Source organism: Camponotus floridanus, unplaced genomic scaffold, assembly GCF_003227725.1.
Source record: "Camponotus floridanus strain SB8 unplaced genomic scaffold, Cflo_v7.5 scaffold415, whole genome shotgun sequence".
In the NCBI taxonomy this organism is placed as follows: Eukaryota; Metazoa; Arthropoda; class Insecta; order Hymenoptera; family Formicidae; genus Camponotus; species Camponotus floridanus.
In genome coordinates this window covers 39,968-55,981 of record NW_020229565.1, presented here as the reverse complement: position 1 = coordinate 55,981, position 16,014 = coordinate 39,968, and the positions used below count along the sequence as shown (strand labels likewise).

General features: G+C 24.5%; 1 protein-coding gene across 1 annotated transcript; it reads right to left on the bottom strand.

Moving 5' to 3' along the window:
* Positions 1 to 4,056: 4,056 nt before the first annotated feature.
* Positions 4,057 to 16,014, bottom strand: LOC112638976 (aminopeptidase N-like). Its single transcript, XM_025411662.1, has 12 exons — positions 15,889 to 16,014; positions 14,280 to 14,814; positions 13,667 to 14,167; positions 13,347 to 13,533; positions 12,838 to 12,991; positions 11,517 to 11,598; positions 10,468 to 10,895; positions 7,673 to 7,950; positions 5,053 to 5,249; positions 4,535 to 4,870; positions 4,373 to 4,442; positions 4,057 to 4,225 (listed from the first exon to the last, which is right to left on the bottom strand). Exons 2-12 carry the CDS (start codon positions 14,792 to 14,794, stop codon positions 4,103 to 4,105), a joined length of 2,871 nt encoding a protein of 956 aa, XP_025267447.1. The 5' UTR covers positions 14,795 to 14,814; positions 15,889 to 16,014; the 3' UTR covers positions 4,057 to 4,102.

Sequence of the window (16,014 nt, the reverse complement as noted above, 5' to 3'; positions counted from 1 at the left end):
TTGTTGGCTTACCTAAGAGTATTTAGAAGGTTATACGTAGAGTCGTCTTACCTGCGTGTACGAAGTGCGCAATGTACACGGACATCAAAATATAAGAGGCGGCAAATTTTGATTAACAATGTAATTCATTAGAAAAGAAAAATTTTTCTCTCTCTCACCCTCTATCCCTCCCACACACACACACACACACACACAAACACACACACACACACACACACACACACACACATGTATATGTATAGGAATACGTATATATTTTTTTCTACATTATTATAGACGTTGCCTTTTCGAAGGTTGAAAAACGATTTGAACTTAAAGAATTTTTATAACTGGTTTGGATTTTTAAATAATATAAAAGAATTTAATAAGGAAAATAAAGATTTTAGATTAAAAACTTGATAGACCTACAAATAATTATATTAAAAATTATGTTAAAATGAATTAATTACAATATTTCGCAATTATGCTGATTGTTACTTTTGTCCTGGGGGCCGGGGATGAAAGTAACATAATCTGGAGATGAAAGTAACAGTTCTTATTTTCGGAAAAATAAAATAAATACGCCTTTTTTCAATTTAAAACAAAAATTTTATTATAATCTTTCATTAAGCAAGATAACTTTGATTATAAATTTGTATTATATTATATTCAAATAAAAAATAAAATAAATATTTATTTTTATCATCTTTAAAAAACCAAAAGAAATAATTTTCGTTAAGCAAAATAATTATAAGTAATATCATAAAATAATTATACTTAATATCACATCAATTTTGTACTTTTTCAAGTTTAAATAATAGTTTAATTCTAAATAAGTGTAAAAATTGTATGATAATCTACTTATACAAAAGAGATTGATAAATATTCCGAATCACAATTATGGCATGTGTGTGTGTGTGTGTGTGTGTGTGTGTGTGTGTGCGTAATAAGAATTCTTTTTGATACAGTTATTATGGAACCAGCCCTTATACTTTAAACATTGAAATACTTTGTTACTTTCGTCCACAGAGTGGACCTCGTGGATATCGTGTTACTTTTGTTCCCAAACACATTTCTTAGAATAAAAGCATTATAATCTAAATACGATGCCAGACTTAAAATTAGCCAAATCAACTATAAAACTTATGAATACATTTTAGAAGGATACACTGGCAAATAATTACGTCAATATATACTTTAATTAGGCATGGATACAAAAAAAATTAACAAGAAATACTTAGGTGAATAATGTAAATACACTAATTTCACTCCTGCATGTGCAACCGGCGCGACCGTTCTACAACAATTAGCTGAAAAGAAATAGGATCGGGGCCTACACGTTTGACTATATATAGTACAAATTATTCAATATATAATTGTGTAGTTTAATAAGATACTTGTTACTTTCATGACGCTGTTATTTTTGTTCCCGGTCTCCCCTATACTCCTTTAGTTTTTGTATTCCGTTTTCGTATAAAGTTTTATTTGAAAGACTTTTAAAGACAATTTTTCTAAAAAACCATTCGCGTGAGAAAATTCATTAAAGAATTATAATCGCGCTTATACTTGCATGTATTGATCGATTTTCTTTAATTAATATCTCAAAATTTTACGTAGTAATTTTCAAAATGGTACATGATTTTTTAGTTAGTTTATCGAGATCTACTTATGTTTATTTTATTTGGCGGGAAATTGCATTGACATTCTGTATATACTATATAGTTTATTTTTAATAAAATGTATATAAGCATATAATTTAATTCGAATAATTAAATTCGAATATACAATCTCATTAATACCAATTATACGTGTGTACGATAATTATTATACAAGATACAAAAGAAAATGCGTAATATCTTTGAAGAAATTTGATAATACAAATTACACAAGAAGATAAGAAGATAAGATAATCTTCAAATAGAGAAGAGAAATATATATATATATATATATATATATATATATATATATTAAAAAAATACATATAAAAAAAATTACAATTACAGCAAACCCAGCCGCTTTATGATTTTTAGTGTTATACATTGTACAGCAAATATACGCTAAAGAGCTTGATTGCATTTTCCAATTTAATAATGCACAATACTGAACCGTGTAACTGTCTATGTTTGAAAATTGTGAAAATTCCAGAAGAATTTTCAATCTTGATATTCACCTGTTTTCAATCGCAATGTCTTAAATTAAAGCAAATTATTCTCGCTTTATTTTCTTAAATATATAATAATTATAAGAATTACATAAAAAAATATATTACAGTAATTTAAATATATGATAAAATAATATCAAAGTATAAAGTAAGGAAAGAATGCGATATATTAAGAATCTCAAGATTTTAAAATGAATGTAAAATTTAATTTTTGTTTAACTTATTGATATTTCCATTATCTTTATAATTAAAATAAATAAATAAGAGAATCAGATTTTATATCAGCTGATTCAATTTTTATTGAGACTTTTAAAAATGCGTTTAAAAATCCTATTTTAAACGCATACACAATGTATACTCCTTCTAACTCGCTTCTCCCTCTTTCTCGCGATCCGATATAAAATCTTTTTCATGGCCAGATATAAATTTTAAACGACATCAATCTGATTCGATCATCGTAGGCGTCCAGTGCGGGATTAACAGATAAAACGTTGCATCATTTTGACGATTAGGATTATCCGCGAAGATTTGACTTCGTGAACTCAAATACTGATAGCAGCGTATATCGTCGATATTAGTGCAAATGGGAAATTGATACTAGAGTATGATTCGGTCGAGTAATCTCGAGAGTACGTGAGATTTCCGCATTGCGGAAAATGTAACTACAATATAAGCGCAATACAAGTGTAAACTATTTTTTTTCAAGGAAGAGATATTTTTGGTACCATTTTTAGATCGATCACTATTGACATTTCTTCAATCACATGTTTATATACGTGATAGCTTTACAAGTTTACATATTTTTTCAAATTCGAAATTTTAATTCTTTAATATTGTTTCCATTTTGATCAGCATATTTTTATGCATGTTTTACAAGTTAAATAAGTTCGACTTAAATATATTTAAGAAAAGATTTGCAAAGATTATAATATGATTAATATTATTAGTGCGCAATATAAATAAATAACTTAACGTGTTCAATGTGATAATTTGCATGTGTTTTTGTATTATCGCAAAACTTAGTCCAAATATAATACACAATAATACATTGTTACGGATAACGATTCGCATAAGAACATATTCGTGATTATTAATTTATTACAATACGGAAACTTGTAAAAAAGGGAAAGCGAAAGCAAGGAAAAGAAACAGAAATTAAAATTTTTTACTTTTTTATATTTCAATGATATTTCAAAATTTTATATTCTTTAATATATATTCTGAGATAAAAGAGAATGCGAGAATTTAAATATTTTTATCTGATCTTACTATGTAATAAAGCTGCTAATAAAGCAATATGGTTTCTTGCAAAATGATATAGGATTTTTTAGTTTAGTTTAGTGAGACTACTCATGGTTTTACTTTATTGCAAGATACCAGAAATACTTTATATATTCATGTAACTGTGTAAAATAAACACACGTAAGTATATAATCAACATCTATGTATTAAATTTGTAATACAGAAAAGTAATACAATATAACATGTAATATAATATAATATTAAAAATATTCATAATATGAATTATATTGTAATATAATATAATATTTTTATAAAATATTATATAATACAATATTTTTATACAATATTTTTAATATTATATTGTATAATTAATATTATATTGGTTAAATACAATTAATATTTAATTAAATAATTAAACTAAATTATTATCTTTTATATGACATTAGTGAATAATTAAGTATATACATTTATAAATATTATCACAATCATTTATGTTGTATTTATAATGCCTAAACACTCAATATCTTAGATAATCTAGTTATTCAATTATGTGAATAAAGACCGTGAATATGTGAATAAAGACATTTATTAAATAAATTATTATCTTTTATATGACATTAGTGAATAATTAAGTATATACATTTATAAATATTATCACAATCATTTATGCTGTATTTATAATGCCTAAACACTCAGTATCTTAGAAATCTAGTTATTCAATTATGTGAATAAAAACTGAAAATATTTTATCTGTTTCTCGATCTCCGACAAACGTGTTTCTAGCTTGTATTCAACATTAGGAATGATTGAATTTTCCAGTTTCTTTTTTACAAATTTCTTTATCTGAAATGGATTATTTTAATAATTGTTATCAATAAATGATTTCGGATTTAATAATTGCACTATCACAGAAAAATACAGAGTATAATTATGAACAGAATTATAGAAAAATATTATATAAAATAGAAATTTGATTTATTTAAAATTTACCTCGCCCAACTGTTCCTTAGCATACACATTGTTAATTATAACAATTAATGTTACAATATCACTGACCCTCCTATAAAGAATATTAATACAATATCATAATTAATTTGTACAATAAATCTTCACATCTATGTGTAGCATATCTTGATTAAATAATATCGTCACCTGTGTCTTATTGTTTCGTAATTAATTAATAAACTTGTAAGCATGTACTTAGTATTTCTCTCAAGAACAGAAAGGAAAATATTAGCAGTTAAGTCATAAGTTCGCTCTATCGATTCAAATGGAAGATAAGATACATTACACGAAGGTTTAAATACAATTTCTGATATTTTTATTTCTAAATAATTGATTATAATTTCAAAATTTTTACTGTAAGCCAGACATTCTAAAATTGTATCATTTGCTTCCATGCAATTAGTAAAAACTTTATTCCATGTATAATGATCTGCCGTTTTCAAACCATTACAATATGTCCATCTCTTCCAGCCAGGCAAAAGTCTACAGAAGATAGTCCAAAAAAGAAGTAAAAATCTTGTAACAAAATTGTGTTAATAGTTTCTTTAGTGTTTTATAAATAATTTTTTGATATAAGTGATAACTAATTTCCCAATCATATGGAGAATTTAAAAAATGTTCTTATAAAAAGAATCGAATATTTTGAATATTATGAAAAGAATTACTTGTTTTCTTCAGGATTTGCTAGATGCCATTTCAAATGTCTCTTAGATTTTTCTTCGCAAGGCTTTTCATTTATAATACATTCCCACTTTGCAAGTTCTTGTTTCAAACATTTAGTATGATCGTTGACGTTATTTTCGTCATCTAAATTCCCGTATTTAGATGTAATATTCTGCATAAAATCAAACTTTAGCACGCCCTAAAAATTGATAAATATTATTATATTTAGTTTATTCATTATTCACAAGAACACATATAATGTACGCGCAAATAAACATTATTCCTAGATAATTTTGTTATATGTGTTTTTAATATTTATGTGACTTTATAGCATCAATACTATAATAACCAGATTTATTAGAATTTCTTATTTGTGTGTGAATAATTGTGTATGTATTTTATTATCTATATAGGTATGGATTTTATATCATCTAATGAATTTTTAACACATATATATATTCATATACAAAGTGTTTCATAAGTTTGTGCTAACGCACGTGAGTGGATAAAACGCAAAAAACTCAACACAAAGGTCCTTTACCATTTTACAATTTTCGCAATAATTTATTGAAATATTAATTAAAAATGTGAATAAACGCGCGTTTCGCGAGGCTAGATTGTAAGATATGCGCGGTAGGTGTGTCAGCGGCGAGTGTCGCATAGTCATGAAGAAACAAGAGTCGAGGTACGCGCGATCAAAATTTACGAGACACTCTGTATATATATTTAAGTCTGTGCATATTGATGTATCGATTGATGAATCGACTTTAATATGTTTCCTTAATTTAAATATGTGGCATATCAAATATAGATTGTAAATATTTTAAACTTTAAATATCCATTTCTTTTATTATTAAACAAGTATTTACAAGTGGATTATTATATGTATATTAAACTATTATGTGTTGTATATTGTAAAAAAAATTATTGTAAAATTATATAAGTCAATTTCTTTACAAAATGTATCGTATATGTATTGTATATTTTTAACATCGTAAATATTCAAATGCTACGTAAGATAATTAATATAAGAAAAATAATTGTCTCATATACTATGTTCTATAATTTCCTAAAACATATTAAAAATTAATTACACAATTGATCATCAATTATCACGTAAATACTAATGTATTATTATTAAAGAAAAATAACTTGAAATATTCAAAATTTATGTAATTGTATTAAATGTAAAGAAAAGATATATAACACAAATATGTAACATAAGCGCTTTTTAAAGTTAAATTTCTGAATTTTGGAACAAAAATAATTAAATATATATATATATATATATATATATATATATATATATATATATATGTGTATATATATTTAATTATATATATATTATTTAATTATATTTAATTATATTATATATTTAATTATATATATATATATTATTTAATTATATATATAAATATATATATATATATATATATATATATAATAAAATTCTTTTATAAAAAAAATTATCCATTACACCAATTATCTATTTTATAATACAACGATTTCATATCATAATAATTCCTTTAAAAATAGGTATATGTAGTGAATTAAACAAAAAAAATTAATTATACATTAATATTTAATTATTTTTGTTACAAAATTCAGAAGTTTAATTTTAAAAAGCGCTAATGTTACATATTTGTGTTATATATTTCATATATATATATATATATATATATATATATATATATACAGGGTGAGGCAAAAGTATGGAAACCCCTAAATTTTTCGAAAACTATGCATTTTAGAAACAAATGTTTCAGACAAAGGTTGTAAGGTTTCAAGTAATGCATTACGTAGCAATATCAGTGTAACCTTGAATAGCACCGTCAAGGTCACATAAAAATCACTTTGAATTTTTTAAATGGAATCCCCTATTTTTCATTGCATATTCTTGTAGCTTATCTCGAGAGCTTTCCAAAACACTATAATTAAGTACCTTTTCATTAAGTACTTTTTGAGTTATAAGGCTCGAAATAATATCTTAATTTTACATAAACCATAAAATATCTAGTAAACCATTCATTTTTCGATTATCTTACCTTCATACTTTTATGTACAAAATAATGAGAGGAATCAATTGGTGTAAAGAAAACACATAGTTGTTTCTAAGAAAAAATATGTAATTTACAATTAACAATTCCATATTTTTTCTTAAAAACAACTGTATGTTTTCTTTACACCAATTGATTCCTCTCATTATTTTGTACATAAAAGTATGAAGGTAAGATAATCGAAAAATGAATGGTTTACTAGATATTTTATGGTTTATGTAAAATTAAGAAATTATTTCAAGCCTTATAACTCAAAAAGTACTTAATAAAAAGGTACTTAATTATAGTGTTTTGGAAAGCTCTCGAGATAAGCTACAAGAATATGCAATGAAAAATAGGGGATTCCATTTAAAAAATTCAAAGTGATTTTTATGTGACCTTGACGGTGCTATTCAAGGTTACACTGATATTGCTACGTAATGCATTACTTGAAACCTTACAACCTTTGTCTGAAACATTTGTTTCTAAAATGCATAGTTTTCGAAAAATTTAGGGGTTTCCATACTTTTGTCTCACCCTGTATATATATATATATATATATATATATATATATATATATATATACCTTAAATTCAGGATAAAAATCCAAGAATGGGAAGATATTCGACATAATTTCAAATGCTTTCAACATAGGATACCATGCTATATAATCTGTTTCCTGTGCCAAATAAGAAACGAGTTCCCAAAATATCAAGAATTCAAGTTTCTTCTCTATCGCAAAATGAAACGCATCATTAATGATTTGCGCTCGATTGAGAACATGTATATTACTATATTTTTCAGAATTTAAGTATTGTGCAATTTTTAGCCAATTCGCAGTATCGTAATGGACGCGATAATATCCTGTAATAAAATAAATTATTTTTGTTGATTATTAAATACTTCCAAATAATATATATTAGTTATAAACACATTTCGAGATGTTAAACATATTTCCATATTATTATACAATAAATATATTATTATTATTATTAGAGAAGTTTGTATCTCCCATTTCTATTATTTAACATGAAGGCTGTATCAGCAATTCTACAAATTACAGCAAACAATAAAAATTTCAAATATGTCATTAAAATTTCATTATTCTTGCAATATCTTTTATTATATCTTATATCATATATATGAGTTTTAATACATTTTATGACTATTTTTAATTAAAATTTATGTTATATATATATATATAATTTATGTTATATATATATATATATATATATATATATATATAATTTATGTTATATATATATATATATATATATATATTATATGTATACATATATATATGTATTAAAACTCATATATATAATACAAGATATAATAAAAGATGCTTGCTGTATATATAAATATATATATACAGGGTGTCCCTAAATTCGCGCCCACGGAGTACAAGGCGTGATACTTTAGGCTAAAAGAAATAACTTTTTCCTTTAGCAAAATTGCGTGCGATAAGTAGTTTTTGAAGGAGAGCAGGTTGAAGTAAACCAATAGACGTTCTGGTGTAAGTGGCGCTCAGGGCCGGCGCGCGCGCTTCGTTCACTTGTATCAAATTCTTGACTAGTATTTACAAGTAATGTTAAAACATTAATGCTTTGTTATAATTAGTTTACTATGAATTTATTTTTATCTTAATTATGATTTTATTTTAATTATACATATAATTAGTTAGATTATACTTAAGACTCAAAATGTAGAAAATTTTTCAAAATGTAAGAAAATGATGAAAAAAGAAAAAAATTTAGAAGAATAGAAACGCGTTTAGCTCGCAAAGCACATTACTATTTACATTTGTCTCTATTTTCAGATAGATCTACGAAATCAGACATTCTTTTATCTTTTATTACGTAAGAAATAAAAGCAATATTTATTTTGTTAATTATTCACTTTTTAAAGAATACAATATGGAAAAAGATCACGGTTCAGTATTCAAGTTGATTCTTATTATTTGAGTCTTAAGTATAATCTAACTAATTATATGTATAATTAAAATAAAATCATAACTAAGATAAAAATAAATTCATAGTAAACTAATTATAACAAAGCATTAATGTTTTAACATTATTTGTAAATACTAGTCAAGAATTTGATACAAGTGAGTGAAGCGCGCGCGCCGGCCCTGAGCGCCACTTACACCAGAACGCCTATTGGTTTACTTCAACCTGCTCTCCTTCAAAAACTACTTATCGCACGCAATTTTGCTAAAGGAAAAAGTTATTTCTTTTAGCCTAAAGTATCACGCCTTGTACTCCGTGGGCGCGAATTTAGGGACACCCTGTATATATATATATATACATATATATATAAATATATACATATAATGTATATGGTATATTATATACATATATACATGTGTGTATATATGTACATATATATATATATATATGCACATATATGTATATGAATACCTGTTACAAATTTCTACGGTATGTAAAGGGTTCAAACAAGGTTAATTTTTAATAAGGAACTCATGTCCTGAAACGCACAGTTTGCGAGATACAGACTGGAACTGTTAGTATTAGAAAGATAATTATTAGGAATAATTCTCATAATATCTTTATTTATTTACATTACATTACAAAAATGTTTAGCAATGTCAAAATAGATGGCTACATTAATTGCTCGTAATGACAACAAGAAATTCAAATGACGTCTAACATTTTGAAAAGAGTGTACCAATACATGCTTCGCAGGTACAATTCTTGCATCGAAATTAATGATCGTCATTATGAGCAATTATTGTGGTCATTTGGTTTAACATTGCTAAACATTTTTGTAGTGTAATGTAAACAAAAAAAGTTATTATGAGAATTATTCTTAATACTGAACATACCAATAGTTCCAGTCATTATTCTTAATAGTGAATATACCAATAGTTCCAGTCTGCAGCTCGCAAACGGTATGTTTTCGGAAATGAGTTTCTTATTAAAAGTTAATTTACTTAAACTCTCTGCATACCCTACAAGTTTATAACAGATATTCATTAATACCCTGAGTTTATATATATATGTATATATATATATATATACATATATGTATATGTATATGTATATATATATATATATATATATATATATATACATATATGTATATATGTATGTATAATAATTGATCAATTCTGAGAATTTGAATATGCAATTTAGTGCAAACATAAAATGGCTTCGACTACAAACATAATATATATATATATATATATATATATATATATATATATATATGTAATTATACAAACATATGTATTTATATATTGAAATATGTATACTTGAAATTATATACAATATAATTGTAAATTTATTATTATATAATATATAATATAAATTTAATATTCAATATGTAAATTTAGATGTAAATTTATGTTTCAATATTTACCAGCTTGTTGTAAATTGAAAATAATCCATTGATTTTTCTCAAGAGAGAATTCAGTTTTTGTAAAATAATGTAGCCAAATAAAGTTATTATGAGAATTATTAGTATTCTTATTACTGTCAGTTTCTGATATCCATGGTGTTACCGAAATATCCGTCCAAGTTATGGTAAAATTGGGATTCGACTCCGTAGTATAACTAACAGGAATATAATATTTTTTCTCATCTAACTTGTTGCGAAATTCTACCGATACGCTTACAACATTAGTAGAATAATTTCGCGTCACCTTCAATACGGAAGGATATTTCTGCATAATCCACGAATTTATCGCATCTTTTATTTTAAAATCATACATATAATTCAATTCAAACAGCTCGGATCTCATTGCGTTCCATAAATGATCGGCAGTTTTTGCTTCAGGCTTACTAAGTCTATAAGATTTAAAATTATAATAATTTTAACACTATATTAAAAGTGATAAATAAATAATAAGAAAAAAGATAATTTACACACACACACACATGTGTGTGTGTATGTAAATTATGATCTTGTTTCTTATTATTTATTTCTCATTATATAAATTAATAAAATAAATTTAATAATATATTTCCAACTTTTTAATATTTAAAAGACAAAGATATTTAAAAACTATATATATATATATATATATATATATATATATATATATATATCCATTAGTAATTATGTTAGCATTTGTCGTGACTGAATACATAATAATTTTAATTTTTATATTACAAAAAGTGTTTATATTCTATGTTTGTAAAATTAGATTCTCAAAATTATTCCATTTGAATTATTTGTTATTAAGAAAATATGAATATCTATTATATATTTATTAAGAAAAAAGTTGAAATTCAATCTTAACAAAAATTCATAAATATAAAATAGCAGTATGAATTTAAGCTTTTAAATATCTATGTCTTTTAAATATTAAAAAACTGGAAATATATTATTAAATTTATTTTATATTTTGATTTTTTTTCTTTATCCTCTATGATGTATATTATTACATTAAAATACATTATACTTACTGATTATTAAAATATTTCGCCAATCCCTTTGAAAATATACGAAGTGGTAATATTCGTTCTAAGATGCGCCATATAATAGATCCTATAACGTTTAAAAGAAAAAAAATTAATATATTTAAAATCCCTCTACTAAAATGTGCAATAAAAGTTTGTGAATATATTTGTAATACTATAACTAATAACTAATAACTAATGAAACTAAATAAATCACATACAAAATTTGTGCAATTAAATCAAAGTAAGCAGCTATGAAAAATTGTTAAATACATTTTAACAAAACAATTTGTAATAATAGATAAATGGTGAATGAGAAAAAATTTGTTAAAAATAATAAATTATATATTAAATAGACAATTATAAGGAATCAGTTAATTTTATATTTTATTATGATTTTTTGAAATCTTAGAGAAACATGTACAATGATGATTTAAAAAAAAATTATACATTATAAAATTATCCAAAAATAAAACTACAAGGATTAAAATATCGAAATAAGACGTTATTTCAATATTACTAAGGCAAAATAAATAATATATTAAATAAAGTAAATAATATATTAGAATGTTATACACAGTTGATCATTTTTATTTATACATTATAATAATATATTTACATGGAAAAAATGTATGTGTAGCATTACCGCTGCCGTCGCCAACATGCTAGTTGATATTTGAAATATAAAATATAATTAGTTAAAAGTATAATTATTATATAGGTTTTTCCTAAATATCCCTCTTCGGATAGGAGAGAGATACAATTTCTCTAAATGCTTTAAAGACTAGCCTCTCAAAATAATTAAACATCTTTTCTTGATTTTTCGTAATATTTGAAATTTCTAAAATATAGTAGATAGAATATAGTAGACTTCCCTTTCTAAAATATAGTAGATGGGATATTTATGGACATCCTATTATATACACATTTATGTATATATTTTCCACGTAAATATAATAATACCTATATAATAATAAAAATAAACAACTGTGTGTGATTCTACTCAATAATATATTATTTATTTTTCCTTAGTAGTAATAAAATAACGCCTTATTTCGACATTTGAACATTTGTAGCGACAAAATGGCACTAGCAAACGATATTGCGATTAATGTGACTTTTGATTGATCACAAATTATTTATTTCCAGAGTTTGTGCAAATTTCACCAAACTTCAGAATTCATCTTCCATAAAATTCTTACGAGGTTTTTTTGTTTATAAATGACTTTTCTCATTTCTTATGAAATTAACATTCAAAAATTTATTTAATTGTTTAACTTATTATTTAATTATTTAATTGTTTAATTATGCAATGTTATACGCATACCTTTGAAATGAGAAAGAGAAGATTGTATATAATTTTCAGGATAGCCTATATTATTTTCTACAGTAGAATTTATAACAACATAAGTATTTAGATAGAGTAATTCATGTTGAACTTGAACTACAAACAGATCCATCATTCGGGAAATTGGCAGAGCCTAAAATCAATTCGATATAATCATAATTTATCAAAAATAATCATTAAGAAAAAGTTTTTGGTGCATATTAAAATTAGCTTATTATATGCCATTGTTAAGAATAAAATTTGTATGTGTGTTTGTGTATGTAAATTTTTCTGCGATAATTATAATACAAAAACATATACATACTTAGTTCTTATTAAATTTCTTTCATTGGATTTTTGAAATTTTGGAGACTTGGATTCTTATTATTACTTATAATTAAGAAATAAAACAGAATATTTGCACGAATATTTAACAATTATCTGCATTGCTAAACGATTAATCATTTGACTGCGTATTCAAATAGTAATAACATTATTAATAAAATAACCTTTTCGATAATTTGTGCTGAATAAAATATATTAAATCCTTCGTTTAACAATGTATGAGGCCATAAGTAAGTTGGTCTGAACAGATTTCCTCTATATTTTTGCACCATCCCACGTGCAATTAAGTGCGCAATTATCGTTTTGTATGCGACAGGATCTAATTCTTCATTATAAGTGATATCTGCTTCTCTAAAAATAATTATATTAATATGTATAAAAAATTGTGGATATTAGTATAATTTCTTATGTAAATAGATTACAATTTAATATGTAATTAAAACAATTTTTAAAATATATTTACATTTTTAATTATATATATTACCGATAAAAAATGAAACCAAAAGTCTGTTCAATTTCATTTTGTAAATCCGGAATTATGACATGATCTATTTTGTTTTCTAATGAAACAGAGGTTAGCGGCGCAAGTTCTTTGTTCCAAATATTCCATCTATGCATGTATACATTGGTGGAAGAAATAACAGTTTTCGCAAATTCTAAATGCGGTTCCGATTGTGGTCTGTACGTTATGGACGAACAAATTGTTTCATTATCCGAGAGGATGACGTGACGAAAACTGGATACCAGAAATGCTACTCTATCTATGGAGATTAAAGGAGTGACGTTAAAAAATGTCCACATCATTATATCGTCCGTCAATTCAATATCTCGTATCGGCATATTTGACCAAACTTCGTATTTTGGATAATGTATTATGGAAATAATAAAAGTAATTCTTAATTCTGGCTTGTCCCAATATGGAAACATTTGCTGTTTTTTCGTTTGATACTTGTTTCTTCGCTGGACTCCTGTTGCGATTAACCATCTACCGTATTTTAATGATATATTTTAGATAATGACTAATTTTAGGTAATTGTAAGCGTAGAATGCACAAATGTACAATTTGTTTTTGATATTTCATATATTCTTCTACTTACTCTATTTCTTCATCTTCGTTTGTATACGGAGTTCCGAAAGATTCCCTTACGATATAAATTGAGATTATGTACTCTATATACAAATCGTATATTCCATGAAACGAGACATCACCGAAATCGAGCACGACAATATTGTTTTTAGTAATATTTGTGTGCTTTGTTTCATAAACCGTACCATTATTTTGATTTAATGTAAGATTTAAGAACACTATAAATGTTGCATCCGGTACATAAAATCTTATGTATCGTTTTGCATAAGAAATATTTAAAGTGATTATGCATACGCTCTGAAGATAATCAGTCTCTAACATTATCTTTATATTATAATGTATTGGAAACATATAATCTGATATATTGCTTGATTTGTTGTTTAATACACTGGGCATTGCGATTTTCGATTCTTCATCGGTTTCTACTCCTTTGATTTTTGATTCTTCATTAGCGATAGAACTCGCTATTGCCATTATGGTTATGTATATTATACTACTAGTTAATAATAGTTTTAAGAATGTCATGTTAAATTTCGTTCGGATATCTATAAAAAACGTTCTTGCTTTAAAAACAAGGTTTGCTTACAAAGAGTATGCGATTCAACCGACTTTTGTGTTAAAAAAACGTTAAAGAGAATTTACTAACGTTTCATAAGAAAATACGGTTAATTTAAAAAGAAATTAAAATAATTTGGTTTAATAAATAAAAATAATTGATAGAAAAGATAAATGTAAAACTTATTGGAACGACATATGAAATATTTTTCTCGGATTTAAATATTAGGAGACATAAGGGATGTATTTATATAATTCCAGTAGGATAAGCACAATAAACGTAACTCTTACTTATCTCAATTTAGCTATGTTTAAGATTTTTTCTAGTGCAATTATATAATTCAGTATATATATATATATATATATATAATGTAAGCATTAAAATGTATGAGAAATGAATATATATTCTGAACAATGCGATTTTATATCTGATATAGACTACATGTTTACTAACATGTTATTTTCAAGATCGATCTGTTCATTAAGTAAGAAATATATTAAAAACATATAAACACAGAACGGAAATCAAATATTATCAAATATTTGAAATTTTGATAATATAGCGATTTGTATCAAACATTCGAACAAAATTCTGAAAACAATTATGTTAATATTTTTATAACACATCTTTTTGGATAAAATGTTACATATTCATTATTAGTTATTCATTCGTTCATTACGCATTTAAATTAACATAACCTACTGGGCCTAGATATTCATTATAAAAAATATTTTAAAAACAATACAGAGGAAGTATTATAGGTTTTTAAGATAAATAATTTTATAGCTTAGATAATAAGATAGTATTTTATAGCTTAGATAATTTTATAGCAATAATATAAAATTAATTACACAATAATTTTATAATGTCAAAAAGAAATTTAGCTCATAAATTTTACATTTTCTATATGTCAAAATGGTTGAAACATGCTATTACAGTACAAACGTATATGTCTTCATTTCTATTAACTGTAATGTATGTAAAAGATAAAAATAATATTTACAATAAAATGAAATCGATTTGAAAATTAAGAAAAATGTCTTTTATAAAATAAAAGCGTTACCTGTTACTTCACACAATTTTGTATGCACATTTAAAGAAAGAAAGATAAATATTTTATTATATATTTAATGCTCCAATTATGTCAATCAGCCAGGTTTAATACCAGATTTAGCAAGAAAAGCAATCG

Excerpts from the sequence above, each read along its gene's own strand:
- LOC112638976 (XM_025411662.1), bottom strand. The coding sequence starts at position 14,794 with ATGACATTCTTAAAACTATTATTAACTAGTAGTATAATATACATAACC. Across the intron at positions 4,871-5,052 it reads GCAAATCCTGAAGAAAACAA|ACTTTTGCCTGGCTGGAAGA; the intron begins GTAATTCTTTTC and ends TATCTTCTGTAG. Across the intron at positions 4,443-4,534 it reads TACGAAACAATAAGACACAG|GAGGGTCAGTGATATTGTAA; the intron begins GTGACGATATTA and ends TATTCTTTATAG.